Source organism: Genypterus blacodes, unplaced genomic scaffold, assembly GCF_046128005.1.
Source record: "Genypterus blacodes isolate CSIRO-AG114 ecotype Tasmania unplaced genomic scaffold, CSIRO-AGI_Gbla_v1 ptg000032l_1, whole genome shotgun sequence".
NCBI lineage: Eukaryota > Metazoa > Chordata > Actinopteri > Ophidiiformes > Ophidiidae > Genypterus > Genypterus blacodes.
Genome location: NW_027466845.1, coordinates 2,420,240 through 2,441,937, shown reverse-complemented (window position 1 = coordinate 2,441,937; position 21,698 = coordinate 2,420,240). Strand labels below are relative to the sequence as shown.

At 47.1% G+C, this 21,698-nt stretch overlaps 1 protein-coding gene across 1 annotated transcript in view; it reads right to left on the bottom strand.

Moving 5' to 3' along the window:
- aplp2 (amyloid beta (A4) precursor-like protein 2) overlaps positions 1 to 21,698 on the bottom strand; it is a 49,386-nt gene that overhangs the window by 1,635 nt on the left and 26,053 nt on the right. The window contains exons 3-16 of the mRNA XM_076146419.1: positions 21,300 to 21,429; positions 16,083 to 16,195; positions 13,685 to 13,911; positions 13,145 to 13,350; positions 12,469 to 12,636; positions 11,054 to 11,187; positions 10,096 to 10,170; positions 9,586 to 9,744; positions 8,221 to 8,349; positions 6,015 to 6,114; positions 5,080 to 5,253; positions 2,653 to 2,732; positions 1,211 to 1,288; positions 35 to 190 (exon numbers count right to left, since the gene is read on the bottom strand). Coding sequence (XP_076002534.1) covers positions 35 to 190; positions 1,211 to 1,288; positions 2,653 to 2,732; positions 5,080 to 5,253; positions 6,015 to 6,114; positions 8,221 to 8,349; positions 9,586 to 9,744; positions 10,096 to 10,170; positions 11,054 to 11,187; positions 12,469 to 12,636; positions 13,145 to 13,350; positions 13,685 to 13,911; positions 16,083 to 16,195; positions 21,300 to 21,429 — 1,929 coding nt within the window. The remainder of the gene's footprint in view (positions 1 to 34; positions 191 to 1,210; positions 1,289 to 2,652; positions 2,733 to 5,079; positions 5,254 to 6,014; positions 6,115 to 8,220; positions 8,350 to 9,585; positions 9,745 to 10,095; positions 10,171 to 11,053; positions 11,188 to 12,468; positions 12,637 to 13,144; positions 13,351 to 13,684; positions 13,912 to 16,082; positions 16,196 to 21,299; positions 21,430 to 21,698) is intronic.

The window sequence follows — 21,698 nt, the reverse complement described above, 5'->3', positions numbered from 1 at the left end:
TAGGTGTGTGTGTGTGTGTGGCGTGGTGCCTCACCTCCACGATGCCATGGCTGATGGTGCCATATTGCCTCTTCCTCAGCAGCACCAGGCTGATCACAATCACAGTTGCTATGGCCACGGCGATCACCAGCAGGCCAATCAGTGCACTGCTACTAAAGCTGAAGTCCTCTCCCAGAGGGCGGTAGGACTCCTACCAGGTAGAATCAAAGAGAGCAGCAGAGAGAGGGAGCGACAGAGAGAGAGAGAGCGACAGTGAGGAGACCATAAACACAGACACGGCTGAGCACAACACAACTCATCAGATGTCGGAATGTTTTATTTGATTTAGCTTGGTAATTTACTTTAGCAGAACAGGAAAAACTGACATTGTTGTGATATTGTTGTGTTATATGATAATGTATGAAAAGGTAAAGCTCCCCTCCAGCTACAGCTAAAGTAGTTACACTTCTTCGTGCATAAACAAAGAAGAACTGCTTAGTCGCGACAACTGAAATTAGATTTCTCCATAATAATTTAAACTCTGCCAAACTGTAATAAAAAAATCACATTTAGAATTTAACCTTCCTAACAAAAGCTTTAAACTGCGCTCGAGTAACTGGAGGACAACTTACCCAAACACTGTCATGGATTCATTCTAGATTTTGTCAGATGTGATTGACTTCAACCGAGAGTGACCATTGTGTATGCATGCATGAAATGTGACTTTGTGCAGAGTGTTAATATGTCGGCCTGTTCATGATACAACCACAGTCAGCTACTCTGCCTTCAGTCATCTGGCATGTATGACACAAACTAATCATATGCAAACAGCCGCCGGGGGATCATTTCCTGCTCATCCTCACACATAAACCGAGAGCGCCCTCAGTTTGTGTGGATTCACATTCAGTATGTATGAACTGAGATTGTCATGTGTACATTCAGACACATTCACATAGCAAACATGCATCCATGCAGAAATGACCACAACGTATTCGCCTGAACCAAACGTGTCACAGTGCAAGACTGTGGATTCAGGGTCTCTTCCAACATGTGTGTGTGTGTGTGTGTGTGTTTGTGCGTGTGTGTGTGTGGTGTATTTCACAGTATCAACTGCAGAACTGGCATTTCTGCGTTATTCACACTCCCACACTCCCTCCTTCTTTCGTTCCTCTCCCCATTTCTGATAACTACATTCCCCATAGAGCCCTGTGGAGGGCGCTGCTGTACTCACCAGCTCATCATCATGCATAACGCTGACTCTCTCTGCACTGTAAACCACTTCTTTAACATCCAGAGACTCATCAATCACCTGTCAACACAGACAGGGGAGCCCAGGTTACACTTGGTGTGTGTGTGTGTGTGTGTGTGTGTGTGTGTGTGTGTGTGTGTGTGTGTGTGTGTGTGTGTGTGTGTGTAGGACCCTATGTGCGTGTGTATGTAGAGTGAGGGAGAGCAAGTGAAAGAGAGAGAGAATATGAATGTGAGTGTAGTAGAGTGTAAGGATTATCTGTGTTTAGGGATGATACACTCGGAGCTGTCTTGTACAAACTGGAGGGAGAGAGGGAGGGGGTTTGCAAGCATAAACAACAAATTGCCGTCTGGGCACAGAGTTAGATGCCCTTCTGTCAGCACAGACAGACCATCAGTCACTCATTGCTAATCTGAAGAAGCACTGAAAGTGAGGGTGGGCGTAGTCAGAGGGCAGATTAAAGATTGGCTGTTTGTAGAGACAGAGCAGTCCAGAGTCCAATTTATGTGAGCAAGAACAGAGAGGTTTGAGGTGGCTGCCTCCTCACCACCATGAGAAAAGGCCAAGTCATTTGAAACGCCCCCAGATTGCTCCGTCTTAGAAACCTTGCATGTACAGAAAGAAAAAGAGGTGCATGCGTACAAAAACTTGCATGAGTCATACACACACAGATACACACACACACACACACACACACACAGAGCTTTTTCCCGCTGGACTCAGATTTGCATGCGAAACACAGCGTGCATTTAGCAGCCGAGCATGATTTGAAAGCTCCACGAGGAGGAATGGTGCGTCTGACAAACAAAGGTGGCATGCGGTGACTGCTGAACAATGCGTGGACTTGATTATGAATGAGGGTTAGTTGGCAGAGGCTAAAGAGGGACACATAAATAGCGATAGTGTGAGATAGCTGTAACTATGACAACATAGTTACTGGAGTAATCCGACTCATTAGAAGCTGAACTCAAGAGAGCTGTGTGAAAGCACTGTATGTGCTCATTACTCCACTTCTTTGCCACAGTGGATCTGAGGCTCTGTGCTTCATCACCAACAGAGAATCAGCATACGAGCCTCTGCATGTTAACGTCCAAACTTTAGGCCAATTCATTACAAACACATTTCAATATGAATCGTTTGCCACAGTCACAGAATTTGTACCCTTATTTCACTCATTTCAGTCTTTTCTGGAGCCAGCTGTGTCAGCCTGAGGTCTAGTGGAATAAAAGTCATTTGTTAGACGATCATCTTTTATGGAATATCTTTACTACGGGTAATAAAATCTCTGTATCTGTGTTAAGGCTTTTTATTTGTTTTGGCTTTAACAAAGCTGCTCTCAGTTCATTTTGTAGTGCATGTTAGAAAGTTCCAGATACACACACGTCGACATGATAACAACGTGGAGGCGGTGGCGGCGGTCTTACCACATTGTCGATCTTGGGTTTGCTGTTGATGATTCTCTCCTCGGCACCGATCAGCCCGTCTAGGCCGGACATGGCAGAGCCTGGCGAGAGGTGAAGAAGAAGAGTTAGGAGCAGGAAAAGAGCACACACAGCACAGGGACGGACTGGATGGATGGTGGACAGCTGCACGTATGTATCCAGCGGATCTCAGCCTCACTGGTGACAACAATGGCCTTTCTTCCATTCAGCGCCGTCTGCGTCGCTGGAAAGCTAAGCAGTCACATGCCCGCATCGCACTGATCTTACATTTTACACAAAGGAACCACTCAAAGCTGCGTTCTGCATTGCTCTGATCTCTGTGTAAACACTGAGTTGCATGCTTTGACTGGGTGAGATAAACATGTCATACAACACAAACACTTCACAATTTATGATTTGGAATCCCTCGGATGTGTTTTCATTTGATCAAACCTATCCATCGCAACAATACCTCCTCATCATCGCACCACTTTATAGCACTCGTGTTTGCATTTTAGCAGATAAAATACACAAACTGTAAAGTCCCAGAGGATCTCAGTAAGTGGATTGACCAAGAAAGTGGGCCAGAGTGTCAGAAATGCATGTTAGCAAGACCAATGGCTTTGAAACAGACACACTGACTTAGTATCTATTAATACACACAGCAGATACGCCATGAATAAATCAAGAGCAGGGAGGAGAAAGAGACGCAGCCGTGGCAGGGTCCTAAATGATGTACGGGGGCCGACGAGTTTGGCGGCGGCCCCGGCGTCTCCTGAGGGGCTCAGCCAATGACTTAAGTATGAGATTAGAACAATTACTGCCTTTGGATTTACTGGGGAGAGACAATGTGTTTACGAGCCTCGTTCAGTGGCGCTGACGTCACACACTCTGGGCAGGGTTATCAGACGCTACAGCAGGGTGCACACACTTTCACAGTCAGCCACACTACCAGTCAGTGAGTTCACTCGGATCGTAAACACAATACCGACGACAAACACAAGAGGGACGGGGTTCTACGGGAAGCTCGGTAGAAGAATCTGGCCTCCATTTGCTCTGAAATCTGTATTCTATTCATATTTGACGACATGGAGAGGAAGAGGAAGAGGTCCCGGTGTGTTTTAAGCCCAGATCGGCAGGTTTGGACCATTTCAGACGGTTCTGACTGGGCTGTGGGCGAGCAGAGACGGCGAGATTCAGACAGGGACACTGAATCACACAGCTTCTATCTAGAAGACAGCAACTGATGAGGGGGATGAGTGTGTGTGTGTGTGTGTGTGTGTGTGTGTGTGTGTGTGTGTCTGGGGGTAATTAAGCAAGGTGCTTTGACAAATGTGCTGAGAACGTAATGACAGCGAGCAGACGCTTAAAGAGGCTTTCTTAGAGGGAAGCTGGCTGTGACTGATCTCTGCCACACTTAGAGGCCCACGACTTCCCGGGAACGTCCGACCATAAAGCTCACGTGAGCGATCAAAAAGTGGAGAGAGAGAATGAAGCATAGAACAGATGGCTTCTGATAAAATAGCAAGAGTGGGAGACAGAGAATCCCAAATCGCCCCAAAATAAGGGAGGAAAAAGGAACAAAATTAATGGGAATGGCTTTGAAGATGAGCGGGGGGAAGGGGGGGGGGGTGAGAGCCGGGAAAACAAGAGGCAGCAGAGGCACCAACCTTTCTTGAAGGCACGTGGGGAGTCTGATAGATCGCCTTGGCATTGGAAATGAGCAACGGAAAAAACAGGGAAAAGAAAAAAGGGAAGGAGAGAAAAGAGAGAAAACCCAGGTGAGCATAGAAAAAAGGCAGATTAACAAGGTGTGTTAATTGATTATGAAAAGAGTCCAGTAAGAAGAATGCAAAAACAATTTAGAGGGATAACCAAACTCAAAAGGAGGAGCTGTTTCAGAACTGGCGAGCCCTCAGGAAACCCTGCGGGCTGTTGGCATGTATATTCAAACGTTCCTTGTGGGATTTACTCATATTTTTGCCTTCTGTCTCCCTGGAAGCGCTCCATCCCTCACTTTGTTCTCTGTTTGAGGATCTTTTTTGTTTTGGCACAAACGTGACAAAAACAGAACCATAACGGCTCACTTAGAGTTGCAATTTCTCAGCTTCTAGAGCTGAACGAGGCCCGAGGCTTTTCTGCATCTCAACTTCTGTGGGGTTGCACTGAAGTCTGGAGATTAGGCAACAGGGAATTCTGCAGGAATAGATAAGTTCCGAAACCCAGGGCTCCGACAGCCCACTTGGAATGGCCTGAAACACTTTAAATCCCTGCTTCACTTTCGACATGAGCTATCCTTCCTCCACACTACAGCACTCCGCTACGCCGCTTTAGGCCCCGCGGAGAGACGGGTGTCGTTCCCCCCACGCCGACATTGTGGACTTCAATGCCGCTGTCCGTCACTGTGACTTGGCGCCGATGGCTGCTCACCCTCTGGCTCCAGGCGGGATCCCAGGGAGGTGACCTGGAAGGGCCGGTAGGGTTTCCCCTCAGACACTGGGACCTCTACGCTCTCCTCTGAGGACACGGTGACGTCCGGCTGGGACTCGGAGATGGACGACAGGAACTGGTCCATGTCGGCTTTCTGCTCCTGAAGTAGTTCGTCTGCAGGAAGAAACAGCGTGTAAATTGGACGTAACCAGGGTCATTGGAGGTAATGAACAAAAAGTGAGCCGCACCAATTACTGTGAGCGCTCTCTTTCAACCATCACGGCGAAGGGAAAGTCTGTTCTCGTTTCTGTTAACTACCAATTAGTCATTTTTCTGAGAGCTATTTTCTGTGTAAATCTGCACATCTCCCAACAGGATGCAGCACAGTGAAAGCTGTGACCTAGTTCTGTCACTGCACCCACACCACTTTACAATCTGTGCTACAACATGACTCCACCGCTCCTTTTATGAACCAAACCAAACAAAAATAAGACGAGGAGACACGGCACATTATCCCACATCCGGACGATTCCCATCTTAACTCGTCCCGCCGGAGATTAATGCGTTCGCGATGGCTCCAATGTACAGTGACGGATTTAATTTTTGCAGAGGGGAGCTGATGGGGGCAGCGGCGAGTAATAGCTGCGTTACACTCCCATGCACAGGCACACAATACTGCTCTGTCTTTGGTAATTGGTTCACACACACAGTGCCAAAGCTCGGCCGCTTGTCCCCTCCTGTATTTGTGTTTGTGTCGCATTATTACTTAGCTTGCATGAAATACCCCCAGAAAATAAATAAAATATTGTCAAAATTCATCCAGAATATCCTGTGTGTGAATTCAATCACGTTTTCCATTTCACTTCGTTTTACTGCAGCCTGCCACCCCGCTCCTCCAATCTGCCTTGGGGGGCCGGCGACAGGGCGCCACTCACCAATTTCATCCTGAATCTCCTCGGCCACATAGGGGACCTTGTAGAGCAGCGACAGACTCTGGTTCATCCTCTCCTCGATCACGCGGAGGTGCGTCATCACCTGCAGCCGGGATAAAAGGAAAACAAACAACAATCAGACCAACAAAAGCCTTCCTCACCTTCATGATGCCAACATTAGATCTTGAATGGTTCAATCAATCGTGTACATTTACTAATCTGTACATTTATCTGTGTTAGATAGTTTTGAAGTCCTGTGTGTAAATACAACCTCCCATTTATCTTAATATTTAACTACAGATTGTGTATTTTTATATTTTATCCTTTGATTGTTTTGGAGTACAAACAGTGTGTGTGTCTGTTAAATACTGTCGCTGCTGTAACTGAACAATTCCCAGCAAGGGATCAATAAAGACTATCTAATCTAATCCAACTAATACAATATAATACAATAACCTCCTCAGTGAGATAATGAAGAAGATGGATGCGGAGGAAGAAGCGGATGAACAGTTTGATTACTTTGTTTAGCATGGTTACCCAGTGAATCTACCTCAGCTCTTAAATAGGTCAAAAACAAAAACATTATGTTTGTAATGTGTTTTTATGACGTTAGATTAGTGTGTTTTTAAAGAATATAGTGGTTCGTGCTCACAGATTCAAACACAACTGTCACAGAAATGTGTTTTCCTAAGCACGGCACACAGGGAGCCAATCTACAGGCATAAAACAAGCTGCAACATGTTGTTTTCAAATCAATGCTGTTGCACTGAAGTGACCTGACAGGATCTACTGCCTGTCAGGCGCAATGATGTCTGCGAGATCACAGAGAGGCGAGTTTGAGTAAACAAGCGGCTCTTTTGATCCACTGCAGAGCTCGCCTCATTTCAAACACTCGCAGCATTTTACTTTTATTGTGTTATGATCAATATGATGTTTAGAGAGGAACACAATTTCCAAACTAGCTGCTGCCAAAGTGGTTGGCAGAATATAAAAAACCGACCAACCACTGACAGCTGACCAGCTTTTGGCAGGTGACTGGTGTTAATTTCCCGCTGTGTTGATTGGCCGTCTTCATCTTCAAACAGCCACCAGGGTGTAATGCAGCAGAGTGGGCCACAGATGGCAGTCATGTACCTTCCCTCATTAATGCTCATGTGCTGCAGCCTTAATGTTCCACAAACGCAAACTTCATTCTGAAGATCGCCTCTCCTCATTTTGCCGAGACAAATATACGATAATGTGGCGAGCGTGCCTGAAAGCAGACAGGTGAGGATCCAGCCGCTCCGTCTTTGAAATGACAAACACAAACGACAGCTATTCTGAGCGCAGAAACCACAACAACAAGCCGTCCATCTACAGAAGAAATCCTGTGTAATGCACTTTAAAGTCCCACCAGCCAATTCCACAAACAAGGAGACCGAAAAATTGCATATCTCAACTCGCAAAAGGATTCGCTGAGCGGAGAAAGATACACAAACACAGGAACTGGGCTTCACAAATAAATACAACAATACAGATCTGCTCCCCGTGACTGAGCACAGCGGCGCACCGCCCGCTATGTCCTGCAATTCATCTAAATTGTGACCCTCCAGTTCCCCTGACTGTTGTTTCATCCATCTGCTACGTGCTCTTTAACAGTCCAGGGTAACTATAAATGGTGTCAAAGGGCACTGACACAGACTGGCGAGCACATCTAACAGTAGAGCTCCCAGCCAAATCCCTGTGCAGTGGCTCAGAGTCCAGCATTACACAAGACCGGCGCAATGTTAATCTTCCGCTGGGGCTTAAGTGAATGAAACACTGTATGCCCCCTGTCAGACGAGCCTACACACTCCTCTTGGGCTTCAACTCGAGAGGAGAGAAGAGAAGCGCACACACTCTTTCTACCTCCTACACACTTTAGAAACAGGGCAGAGAGGAGCAGAATGAGACATCATTATCTCCTCCGTGTGTCTGAGCAGGAGCCAGAGTGTGAAATCCCGGTGTGGCTCGATGTGAGAGGTTCGAAATGTCCTGAAATCACCCAATTCAGCTCAGGAATGTTACTAAACCTCGCATCAACCAATGACCGACGATGACCAACAACGTCTAACACAGCAGAAAGGGACAGACGTTTTGTAATCCAAAACTGGAGTCATACAGAAAAAGTAATGCATCCTTGTTTATTTCTTCGTTCAAAACTAAAATCTGTGTTCAAAATGGCGCTGACCTGGGACTTCATCTGAGCAGCCTTCTCTGGATCCACGGCCAGGACGTGCTGGTAGTGGCGGATGGTGTGCTGGCGGTCCTTGTTCTCGGCGCGGACGTACCTCCTCAGGGCCTGCAGGATGCGGTGGGGCTGTGGGGACAAAGGCATGAGGCTGAGCAGAGTTTCAGGGAGTAAAACATGCTTTCATAATGCTTTTACATCGTCCAGTGACCCTGTTAATGTACAGGTCAACACTGAGTGTGGGAAGGTCCACTGGGCTCATCCCTGCTGGAAAAGGAATCTGATTACAGGTCACGATTGGGGAAATCAAATCAGCTTTGCTTTGCTTGGCGCGAACGGCTTTGTGTTTCATCACGTGTGAATGCAACATCACGCAGTGTGTGGAAGAAAGAGTTCAAAGGCTTCAGATAAGGATGAAGTCTGAAGATTATCCCCACATAGTTCTGCCTCCATGTGAGAGAGGGCGATCTCAGTTTAGACACATATTCCTGCGTCCTTTCTCCATACCAGTCACATTATCGTCCCTTTTAAAGATAAGATTACATTCCTGAATCCAAAAGGTTTCATCAGTTTCAGCTTTACTTACTAGTTTGAATAATAAACCTGAATGCGATGAGATGAGAGCCACTTTCCTCTCATGTGTCACCGCCGCACGACGCTGTGCCACAGAAGATACAAAAAAAAAACAACTCTATTAAAGAACAATCGTCTGTGTTGATGTTATTGAGGGGAGAAAATAGTCAATTTTGAATTTTGCAGAACGGCAAAGAATCCATACTAAATAACACCCGAACCTTTGCATCGCGTGCTGAAATAACATCACAGTACCATGATGCAATTGTGAATATCGCCGGTGCAACGGAGAAGCGGGAGAACAAATTACAAGCCAGGCAATATTATTACGTTTGAAAAATTAACAATTCAACCCTTTCTGGATGAAAAGGCCAACAGTGGCGGTTGTTAGGAGATGACTGGGATTTTTCCAATGCTGAGTGCTGGCAAAAGGATCAAAAGTCTATTACATAAAAGGAATTTAGCACGACACAGTGATTATCACGGAAGCTGGAGATGAGATTGCCTTTGTGCTGATGGAGGATTTTGGAATGTGCTTTTATGGCTACAGTAATCAATTCTCCTCGTGATGAATTGGGAGTTAGCGCAGGGGTCTGTTGACAGGATATAAGATCAGCCAGAGGCTTTAACTAGTGAGACTGAGTGTGGCCCCACAGAAATGTGTGTACGTGTGCGCCAGTTTCACCACTGAAGGGGAACAGAGAGGAGACACGTGGGAAGAATTGAGAGGAGATGAAGGGCAGATAGAAGATGCCCTGAGAGGCCAGAGGGTGGGGGGTGGGGGGGCCTTACCCTGGGGGGGTCGGCCTGCAGGGCAGCCAGGTAGTTCTCCAAGGCCAGACGGCGCCGATCATTCAGCATAGCCTCCACCCGGGCCAGGTGAGTCTCCACCAGCTGCTGCTTCTCACTGGCTGCCTCCTCCTCCAGGGACTCCACCATGGCTTGGAAATGCTGAAACCACACACAAACACAATCACACACACACATAGATAAAGAAAATAAACACAGAGACCTAAACCCCCTCATCCGCAGCAAAGCTCCTTCAATTTCAGCGCACAAATAGCCTTCCATTCCACTCATGTCGCCTCTCAGGCACGTCAGGAGAGTTTGGGACTCATTTAGTCGTCTCTCCATTCAGAAACTGCCCTAATTTAGCCTTACAGTGATAAAGATAGAGCAGCGAGGGAAAGGCACCTTTAATAGGGCAGGGAGTGAGGGACCTAGGTGCTGTAAGTCATCATATCGCACCCAAACAAAAGGACAAAGGAGGGGCTCCCTGGGGGGGACGGATCAGTGTCTTACCTGGATCAATGTCTGCCTCTCAGCCTTGGGCAGGTTCTTTGCCTCACGCTCAGCCTCTTCCCACTCCTTCCTTACCTAAAGTGACCGGAGCACAGAGAAACGCAATCAAACAAGGTTTTCCTGTAAACTGTAAACATAGATGTGAAAGGATTCAGTGTTCAGTGTGATGTTATCTCTCAAATTGGCAACATTAATGGAGCATGGAGTCTTTATATCTGCCTGTTTGCCAGCTGTGGATTGTTAGAATTTTGATTGTTTGTTCCCTTCAGGATTGTTCAGTGTTTTGATTGCATGTCTGAGTTAATATGTGCAGTTAAGCCTGTTGTTTATAGTGTTATGCCTTCAGATTGGATTCATATACAGTAAATCAATGCAAACTCAGCCCGTCCCTGCAGAAGTACAAGTAGTTTCAACTGTTATTCACTCAGATTTCACTTCCATGCAGCAAACGGTGAGGTAATCAACAGCAAGGTCCAACTGCTACGCTGCGTCTGTCTCCATTTATAGTTCATGTTTAATAAAGGAAATCGATAAGGTACATTAGTTTTCAAACACCCCTCATCACTGTGCTTCATGGAAATACTAATCTTTTACGCATTTTTTCTTGAATGCATTTGGTGTGTGTGCACCATGGAGGAGTGTGTGCTAATCAGACTGGGGTTTCATGTGGTTGGTTTGCAATCCAGCTTGGTTCTTTGTAGCTGAAATGTTTTGGGGGGAACCATTAAACAATTAAGTTGTTGTTAGGGATGTTTGTGTTTAACAGATTCTGGGTCATTCCGAGAGCCAAAATCAGCACCTGGCAAAGTATTTGTTGATTCACCGGTGCTGAGCAACGACCTCATCAACAGCCATAGTGAGTATTACGGCCATTTTCTGAAATGAGGCAGTAAAAATCCAGATCGTGGCCTCTAATTACGGACATGTTGGCATGAGTGAGCCTGGTATACTCTCTTACCCTCTCCATGCGGTTACGGTGCCTGATCTCCAGCTGCTCCTTGGCCCTCTGGAAGCGGCTGTGCTCCTTGTCGTCGGCGGGGGTCTCGAAGTAGATGTCCACGTCGTCGGTGGGCTGGGGTGTGGGGGGCACGGCTGCAAAATTCAGACACGGCAATGTGAGCGGGCGGACATGTTTACAAAATGGATGAGGAGGGAAGACGGACATGACAGCAGGTCCAAGCAGACACAAGACGGACAGACTAAGGTGGACAGGAAACGGCGAGGAAAGAGAGAGTTACAAGCAAACAATGCGGGTTCCTAGCAGGGCAGGAGCATCCCCCCCTTCATCGCCCTTTCATCGCTGGTCTTCCCCCTTCGGCGGCTCAGATAAATTTAAGAGAATCTGACAGTCTTTCCTTTTTCATTCATTTCGTCTTCCTGTCAGCTTCCTGCCGAGAGGTCAAGTCTCTGGCATTAATGAAAATATCACCGCGTTTGACGGCTGAGGTCATCCGCGGTGAGACCAGAGGTGTTTCCGCTCTGGACTCACTCCCCTGCGTCGCTGCAACGCTACCATGAGCTCGTGAACGGGACCAGATAAATGAGTGTTTGTGCATTTAAGTTTAATGCTCATGCTCCTAACGTGCTCGTCTAATCTCTGAGCTGTGAACCATGACTGAGCTGAGGCACAGCGGGCCATCATGATGAGGTCATATGCTGGTTTGGGTCTGGATGGCAGACAGACAGGGCTGTGAGCAGACAGACAGAGGAGCAGGGACAGATGGAGAGCGAACAAAGATGGCAGGAAAACATTAAAAAAGTGGTGTTAAAGTTGATGTGCATGTGACTGAATAACTAATAAAGGAGCTGCCCTGATTGTCCAAATGATGACATGTTTTGATGGGTATTGTTGGATATTAATTGATATTAAATGTGCTTGTAAGGCTTATATATGCAGCTGTAAGTGACAAGAACTTTCTTTCACACCTCAGCAGTATTGTTCCTATTGAAAAGTTCACATTCAGTCGTGAATTAAGAAAAGCTGATGTACCACTGAGTGCTCAGAATGAAATCATTATGCTCTATTGTGTTGTTCTGAGTGGCTTAATTAAAAATTACAGATGTTAAGTGATGTTAAGTGTGACATTTAATTGTGTGTAATGTCAATGAACTACAAGTCAAAGGGTGATGTTGGGTGAAATCGATTGTTGTTGGCGGAGGTGGAGGTGACGCCGTAACAGCTAGCGGCAGCTTTAGATGAATGAGCGCCGGCGGCTTAGCGAGGAACTAATCTACACCTATGTTATCCTAATGTGTGTGAGAGTGTGTGTGTGTGTGCAGCAGGGGAGAGAGTCTGAAGCTAAGGCACAAACAGGCAGAGAGAGGGAGGAGGTTTGTTTTTGTGCGACCCAGCCTCTGTGGCGTCAGACTTACTCAGGCGCCTGCACACGGCCATGCAGTACTCCTCCGAGTCGAAATTGTTGCGGTTGCCGGCGCAGCCCCCGTATATGAAGCGCATGCACTTCCTCAGGCTCGTGTCGAAGCGCCAGCGGGGCATGGAGGCGCGGCAGGGGCCGGTCTCCGCCTCCAAGGTGCACACCGCTGCCAGGAGGGATATCTGTTAGATCATCCAGGCCACTAGGGGGCACCACTTATATCCTCCTTTACAGAATTATACCAATTCATACGGCAACATCTACAGCTACGATTAAACAGCAGGGGTCATTTCTGTACAAGCAGTGATTGGCAGGATTTGGAGGCGTTTTGGCAACAGCAGCAGCAGCATCAGGCCGGATTGCTGGTGTAACTCTGACAGGGCAGATCAGTACATCACTGTCTGCTGGGTGGAGGGAGGTGAGGTTTTAGCTGATGCATACACTTATCTGATCACAGTGTGGCTTATAAAAGGAAGTTCAGCATAATTACTTATAGTTTATAATTTAAGTGGTAGGCGCAGTGCCCAGAGAGAGAGGGGGAGGGAGAGGGGAAGAGAGAGAGAGAGGGAGGGAGAGAGAGGGAGAGAGAGAGAGAGAGGGGGAGACAGAGAGAGGGAGAGAGAGAGAGACGGAGAGAGAGGGAGGGAGGGAGAGAGGGAGAAAGCGTGCATTACCTTTCACTTCCTGCAGACTCTTGTCATCATCCAGGCTCTCTGACATTTTGCTGCCCTCTTTCTTCTCCTCATCCTCATCCTCCTCCTCCTTGTCTGTCTCCCCGTCATCATAAATGTAGTGGTAGTCGTCTTCCTCGTCGTCCTGCTCGTCGTCCCCGTCCAGCAGTTCCTCCTTGTGCGTCGGCTGCTCGTCGGGCACCGCCACGCTGTTGGAGGGGAGAGGAGGGGAACGGGGCAGAGGGCAGGAGTGATAAGTGGAGAGGAGGAGGTGATGGAGTGAAGGGGAGGAAGCCAGGCAGAGGGGTTATTCATCACGCACGGCAGAGCAGCTGCCACAGGTCAATGTCACAACACTTTAACTCATCCAGATGACCAGTAATGTCTGCCCTTCACAAGAGAGCACATATTACAGTCGCAATACATCAAAGACACGCGTGATCATGCTACTACATGCACTCACACACACACACACTACTCCATCTCAAACTTGTAACCGGCATGCATCCACCTTCCCCTCACAAATAACCCTGACAAGCACACCTGTCCTCTACGGTCTCCTCATCCTCCAGGTCGGCCATGTCGATCTCCTCGTCCTCCACCTCCTCCTCTTCGTCGTCATCATCCTCCTGGGAGGGCAGGGCGGGAGGGGCAGCATCCCCGCTGCGAGATGAAGGGCAGCACACGTACTCGGTGCCGTGGAACTTGTCGATGCCGCAGGGTTGCAGCATGCCGTAGCTGTGCAGCACGGTGGAGCTCTTGGCGCAGGCCTGAGGGAAGATGGAGATGATATCAGCTCATAGAGACACAAGGTGAGGAGGCTTTGGTTTATATGTCTATTATAGTTTGCTGAAAACTGAAATCTCCAACTCGTATGTCATTATTTTAAGACCTGAGGATCTTATTATGTAACCGCTGTAAACTTGGTATTCCTGTCTTATTTTGGGACTTGTTGATATGACCTATAAATCAATTCTCTGCATTATGGATCTGGTTTGTATTCATTTGTGCAGCCATTTCTGTAATCATGACTCAAGGCTGGAAAACCTTCATTTACTCACTATTCTGTATTAACTTTGACAAGGTTTCATCATGGGAAATTTCAAGGACTGAACCAACATGGGGATTGGGCTCAGCGGTCCGTTCCGTGCTTTGGTTGTTTCTTCCAAGAAGCACTGGGAACGCACTGAAACTGAACCCGTCTCACCATCTGGTATTTACCACCTTCTGATGAGCGCCCGAACGCAGTGTTAGTATTTAGGCAGACAGCCACCAAATTGTACAACGTGTTCTGCCAGCCTGAGGTGACTGGCAAAATAGCAAAGAGAGAAGAAAGCTCATTTGTACGACCAAATGTTCTATTTCCAATGACATGTAGGTAAAAAAACATCTAAAAGGTATCATTTTAAAGATCTCCTCCTCCTGGATAACTTTCCCTGTAGAGATTGAGTCATGTGCAGAGGACTGTGGCCTCATTCTTCTACTGAAAGAGGAAACATGAAGACTTCTCTGTTCTTCTTTCAAATCTGAGTGAGTTAAATTCACCTAAAAGCCCGATGTGACATCACCAGACAGTGGAGACCAAACGTGTACTCACACCAGCTGTGCCGGCTGCTCTGAACATTTGGTTTTCTCTATGAAGAAGAAAGACTAGACGCATGTTTTAACATTTTTTAGGGGTTTGATTCATTTTTTCCTGCAAAAGCTATTAATCGACGTGAAGTATTTTTAGATGAGTTAAAACGTGTCTGGAGGGCATCTTTAATGTTTAAGTTAGCTCATTAGCTGCATGTGGTGGAGGTCCAGCAGTCATGATCTGCCAGGAAAGCATTATTTCTATTTCAGCCATCTCCTTAACAAGCCTGCTAATGTTTTATTAGAAACCCTTAGGGATGCTGTCCGATCGCTATTTAGTCAGGATCTGACTTGGAACCAGACCTTTGTCTTCACACTGTGAGTGGGGACCGGTGGGGCCAAACTACAAAGTTCAGTTTGGTTCTTGATGTGTCTCACATCATAGCTACAACTCAAGCTACCAATTATATTACATTAGGTATTACAGATTAACACATGGAAGCAAGAACCCCGACTGGAGCGATGAATTATTAGCTGCCCTGCTAAAGAGCATCTCAGCAGCAGTTAGTGAGTGAGGGGAAATTGTTCCTGAAGCGTTTTTCTACCCAGATTTTCCCTCTGCTAATGTTTACTGCTGCTCAATTATAAAACATTTACAAAACTGTAGGTAATTTATATCTCCAGATGTCCCAAATTCTAACAGTGCAGATGCTATGAGGGTGCAGACATTGATAACATGTGCAGCAGACGAGTAAGAGATACTAAACACCAGGCTGGGAGTGAGCTGAGCAGGAGGTTTATGTGCTTGGTGAGCTGTTGCTCTTCCTGTTGTGGTCAGAATGGCCCCTGAGGGCCGACTCCAGAGCTGCCCAGAGGGGATTAGCTGCTCTATAGCCACAACACTAATCAGATTAGTAGCTGAAATGTGAGGGCGCCTAGTCAGACTGTGTGAGAGGTGCTTTGAACCTTACAGGGAAAGATGCAACCATGGGCAAGAAGAAGGGAGAAAAAATAAAATAAAATAAAATAAAATAAAATAAAATAAAATAAAATAAAATAAAATAAAATAAAATAAAATAAAATAAAATAAAATAAAATAAAATAAAATAAAATGTTTTATCTGTCAGAACAAACTGTGTTTTCTAAAACATAATGTGGACTGAATTATACTGATTGATTCATGGGGTAAACATGCCAGAACAAAACAAAACTGTTCAAAAACAAAAACATGGCCACAGGCAAAAACACAAGGCTGAGAGCCAGCGTGAGAGGGAGATATCAGGGTAAAAAATGTGGTTATCTTTGCAGTATTGTAACAGGGGGACAAAGCCTCCCACTGTTTCCTCTGCAGTAATTCTTTCCTTACCTCTTTGGCAACGCCGTGCCACTGCTGATGGCTCACACACATGTCCATGCGCTCCTTGTGGAAGAACTTGCACTTCTCGGGGACCAGGAGCACGTCGCTGACAAACTCGCCCACTGTAAGAGCAAATCACAGTTTAAGCCACTGATCTGTCTGAAATTCATTCAGCATCAGGGTCAGAAGTGAAACCTCGCTTTGTTTAAGCCAAAAAAGAGAACAGCAGATGAGTCTTGGCAAGACGGGGAATAATTCAATAATTCATAGTTGCCTGGTCTTTTACTTTTCATTATAGCTGGATTACAGAAAGGGCATTTGACACTTCTGACAACATCTGTCTGAGCACCTGGAGCAGATCGGGCTTTTTCCCTCTTCTGTAGCCTCACATAAAATCTGTCATTAAAATGGTAAGGGGAGAAAATGCTGGTTTCATGCTGCGACTGCTTTAAGGAAGTGCGCACTCTTCCTTCCTGGCTTTATTCAGAGGACCTGACAGAAAGCAGAGCTGGGAAATCGAGGACACGAAGGGCATCTTGGAAATTCCTATGAATAGTTCCTCACTGAAAACCACACCTATGTCAGCGTATGGCTGAGGGGGTCATAAACAAGATTAGATCAGGGCGAGACCATCACAAACAAATGGGGAGGCGGGCAGGAAGACAACGGAAGAGGTAAAAGAGACAGAGTGAGTGAGTGAGTGGGGGAGGAATAGAAGGTTTAGGGCAAAGTCCAGGCTGAGATTGAAGCAGCAGCCGAATGGGCGGACGGAAAACATACAAATGAGGGTCTAGAGGTTTCACATGGAGGGCTGGGATCTATCCTATAACTGCTCATTTAGTGGTTTGCTGTGACTGCGGCCAGAGCCAGAGGCTGCTGGATGGCTTTGCATGGGCCAGGCTGGGTGAAAAAGCAGTGTTTTGGAAAATGAGAGGGTAGGAGAGGAAGAGGAGAGCCTGAAATAGCAGAGGACTTGGCAGCTGCTTCTCTTCTCCGCCCAGGAGGTGCAGTAACAGAACCCTGACACACCCCCCCAACCTCGGCCCCCTTAGCACCCAACCTCCCGCTTTGTGACCGCCCTGCTCCTTCGTCAGAGCTGCGGGAAGAGCAAACCCCCCTGAGTATCTCCATATCCTTCACACAGGACGCAATACCGGGGCTGCACTGGCTTCCTGGCCCACTTCCTAACTCCTTCATTCACTCACTCACTCACCCGTGTCCCTTCCTCTGTCTCTTTATGTCACACACACACACACGCGGGGGCTCTCGGGTTGTTTTGGATGCGATGAGGGGAGGAGTTTGCAAGCCACACTGCAGTGGGTGATGAATGGCGGTGTTTGGAGAGCAGCTGTGCCACGCAAATACTGCAGCTCTGCCTCTGTGTGTGAGTGTGTGTACGTGTGTGTGTGTGTGTGTGTGTGTGTGTGTGTGTGAGAGAGAGCCTATACGGCGTAAAATGTATTCTCTGTGACCTCCTCTCCACCTCGTCTATTCATCTGTCTTTGATTTAACCTCCTGTGTGTGTCTGACACTCTCTCTAACACTCTCCGGCCAGACCTCCTTTACTGTAAGTGTGTTGGAAGCAGGTAAGCGTATACCAGCGACACCACAGATACCTGCAGTGTGTGTGCGTGTGTGTGCGTGTGTGTGTGTGTGTAGGGGGGGGTTCAATTAAGCATCTAAGTGCCGCTTGTTGACGGCAGGGCTATTGTATTTCAAGGGCTTTTCAGCATCTGGCAGCATGTGAAGTGACATTTAAAGTCAAAGGTGTAATTTGTTTGGACTTCATACATCTGAGGTGGATTCACATTCATGATTCAAGTTACAGAGGGACAAATCATATCAATAATCATCCCTTCCTAGTTACAATCTGCCTGTTTAAAGATGTGTCGGTCAATCGGAGAGTGACAGCAGGGTTTATATTTTTAGGTAAAGGAGTTGCCGTGGTGATCGTTTCGTTTGGATCAGGGGTTGTTCCTTAAATCGTCATGAAAGGGAAGCAGTTGCTAGTTTATGATGAGTAATGGAAAACAAGTCTGACCTTGCAAAGAACTCAGAGATGTTGAAACCATCAGCAGAGGTTGAGGACTTAAACCAATTTGTTTTCCTTCCCCAAACCTTCACGTTCACTTTATAACATATAAAGAACAAAGGAGTGTTGGGTTTGCGTGAGATTTCCCTAAATTTACATTCACAACACTTTAAAACATACGTGGTCAGAGGCAAAGCAACGCGCTAAGCCTGGGGCGTGGCGCTTTAAGTCCACGCCTGATTTGCACCCATAGTCTGTGTTCACACCATCACAAGTCCTTACGTTTACGATGATGGACGAATGTGTCACTTCCTGCCCTGCCCTTGATTAAACCAACAGCCCTCGTCGGCAAGTAAAAGGTGAAAGATGATGAGTCATATCTGTGAATCCCCTTATTAAATCCCTCTAACGCCAGCCTTAAACCCCTTTAATTCCTTCATTCCCCAAATGTACACGAGGCAGAAAGTCGCAAAGACCCAGAAAAAAATATCTCATTGATCCCGACGCTCCGGGGAGATTGAATAACGAGCCGTGTCTCGCCTCAATCTGCCCCCGAACGGACACGGACACTCAGAGGCATGGCTGCACAGACAATGGGGAAAGTAAATAAATGAATGTCCAGATATCCGACATCAGAAATGACTTATGGATTTGCCTTTAATGCCTTTTGTTTTTCACCCCGGGAATACTTTCAGTCTGCGTTGGCCAAATAAATGAAACCTCGGTATAAACATTCTGTGCTCCAATTTTTAAGAGGAGTTGAAGCACACACACACACACACACACACACACACACACACACACACACACACACACACATAAAACTGTATATATGTACGGATATATGTGTACGGATGTAACTAATAGGATTGTTGTTAGCTGAATCTACACGGCTCATTATTTAATCTGCTTAGGAAATGAAGTTTGCCTGTTTTGTTTGCGCGCTGAAGAAGTGTTTACATGCTCAGGCAAATCAATTTACCGTCACCGTCATCCGAGCGTGTTACTCAGAGGACAGCGCTGCCTGATTACAGTTGTTTACACTCAAAAATCCAATTATCACCACAGAATGGAAGTTTAAACGTGCGTGTAAACATGCAGAGCGTGTAAGAGGCACATCGGCGTCACACACCTCAGGCCAAACCCCCCTGCCTCACACCTGTTACTGGTCCGGTCACACCATTCAGGACACAGACGGGGGAAGGGAGGGAGGGAGGGAGCGGGGAGAAAGTGCTGTAATGATCCTGAGCTGCTGGACAAAGACGTCATGCGGCATGGATTAGAGCGCCGCCGAACAAAAAATCACATTCATCGACGCTAGTCCGTTGTTTATGGGAGCGGGCGGACAGGCAGGACTGCGGCGCTGTGTACCGGGCCTTTACACAGGCACGGGGAACGATATCAATCCATCTTGGTCTCTTCCACAGAGCTCCGTCCTAAGCACCTGCATTATTCACATCAATCTATTAACTTCACAGGAGCCCGGGCCCCTTTTAAATCACATCTCCCCCTGAGCCGCAGCCCTCCTCCCTCCCTCCCCTCCCCTCCCTGTTCATTTCCTCCCGATTCTACTGTAATTACTGTACACATATTTAATGCGGCCCTCCTCAGATGTCCCTTTTTCTTCCGACACGATTCGAACACCGCAAATAATGAATAATTGAACGGCGCTTGACACCTGCGCTTGATATGAAAGAGGGACCCGACAAATTACAGACTGGAGAGGTGAGACGTGATGAGGTGGCCACGCCGGCTCCTAGCATACGATCAGAGCCCTCCAATTAAGCCTCTAACATGCTCCGTTACATAATTAAGCAGGAACCCTCTCCAAAGCTCCCTCTTTGCCAACACCTTATGCTTACCTCGCCTTCTCCATCTGTCTCTGCCACTCTCTCTCCTCTCAATCTCCTTATTTGCACACCGGCTAAAAAGGAAAAAAGGCCTCTGCGGTCTGACGGGGGTCCGCCAGAGTGCAGACCTTTAACAATCAGGATAATGAATGTGCAAGAACGAGCAAGGAGGCTTATTTAATTATTCTGCGAAGATATAATGGAGTCCTTTTTAATTAAATGGCAGCTACGGCACTGTTGCTGAGTCATAATGAAAGGTCGCGGTTATTGATGGAGACGGAGACGGAGGCGATGACGGCGAGGACGTCAGAGATGAAGATGAGGTTTTGCCCCCAAAAATGCAAAACTTCCAGAGCACTTTTTCAGGCTGTAACATGAGAGGCGTGTGAGTTTGAGCCTGTGAGCCGCTCATCTGTATTCCTGTCTCAGACGCTGAGTGGCCACTCCAGTTGTGCTGTTTGCTGTCCCACGACTTTCCAAAAGCCTTGCCTCTCGGTGTTTGCCAAAAAACGCTCTTGAACGCTCGCCCATTTCACAGTCCAATGCAACTACTAATGGCTTTCTCATCCAGGAAAATCAGCACAGCTCAATCATCGAGAGGCTTTCGGACGGAGGAAGGGTACTGGGAAGCGTTTCCATTCCAGGAGGAAGATGTTTCCCCCCACCGGGCGTCTGTCATAGCTGGACGAACACAGTTCCGCCCTCGTCTCTAAACTATTTGCGCATTATTGCAAACCCTCTTAGACAGTGGCAAACGTTTCAGGCTCTATCTGACATCTAATAAACCAAGAATACAGCCATGTTGCCACTTCTGATTACCGTGATGCTGCAGGAGAGGAGAGGAGAGACAGAGGTGTGTACCATATCGTGGCAAACGGAGAGATGGAGGAGGGTAATAAAGCTCAGCTCCTCGCAGAACTCCCTCCCTCTCTCCCTCCCTCCCTCCCTCCCTCCCGCTCGCTGACCCCCTGTATCCCTGTGACTTTATGGCCACTATATGAGGACTGGAGAATAAGATTGTGCTTTATTGCTCAACAAGCCTCGCCAACAATAATAGCTTTTCTCCCCTGGCCATCCTTTCTGAGAGACATTAGCTCCCCGTCCAGGCTGGATCTGCTCATTCTGCGGCTCAAGGCCAGGATTAGTCAAGTGAATCAGACTCCAATATTGCTCCGTGTCACCGCTGCCCGTGGCTAAGATGTATCATAATCTCTTCTTTCTCTTCAGCTCCACGGAGGGGCTAATTTGAAAAAGAGGAAGGACAATAGCGGCGAGGTAGCTAAGATATGAAAGGCCACACAGCCGTCACCCTTATGAGTTCTGTTCCAGTTGTTCCAAGCTTACCTAGGCATTTGTAAGGCACCACAATGTGGGCGTGGCCTTTGCACACCTTCTTCTCCGTCTTGCACCAGTTCTCGATGCGTATGGGTTGGTTGGCTTCCACCACGTTTGTGATTTGCAGCTCGGGGTACATCTGTTGTGGGGAAACAAGCGGAGGATCTCTGTTACACACACACACATATGTTTGGATACACTGAGGGAAGAATGTTGTATACCAGTGTGACAGAAAGGTGGAATAAATGGACTTTTGATGGGAGCCATTAAACCATCCTTGATACTCTTCAGATTGCATCTGCCCGACCATGAAAGTGCACACAATTTACGCTTTCCCTAAATGCCATCAAAATGTCATCCGTAAATGCAACCCGAGCTCATGGCGAGAAAGCTTTTTGAAAGGAAAAA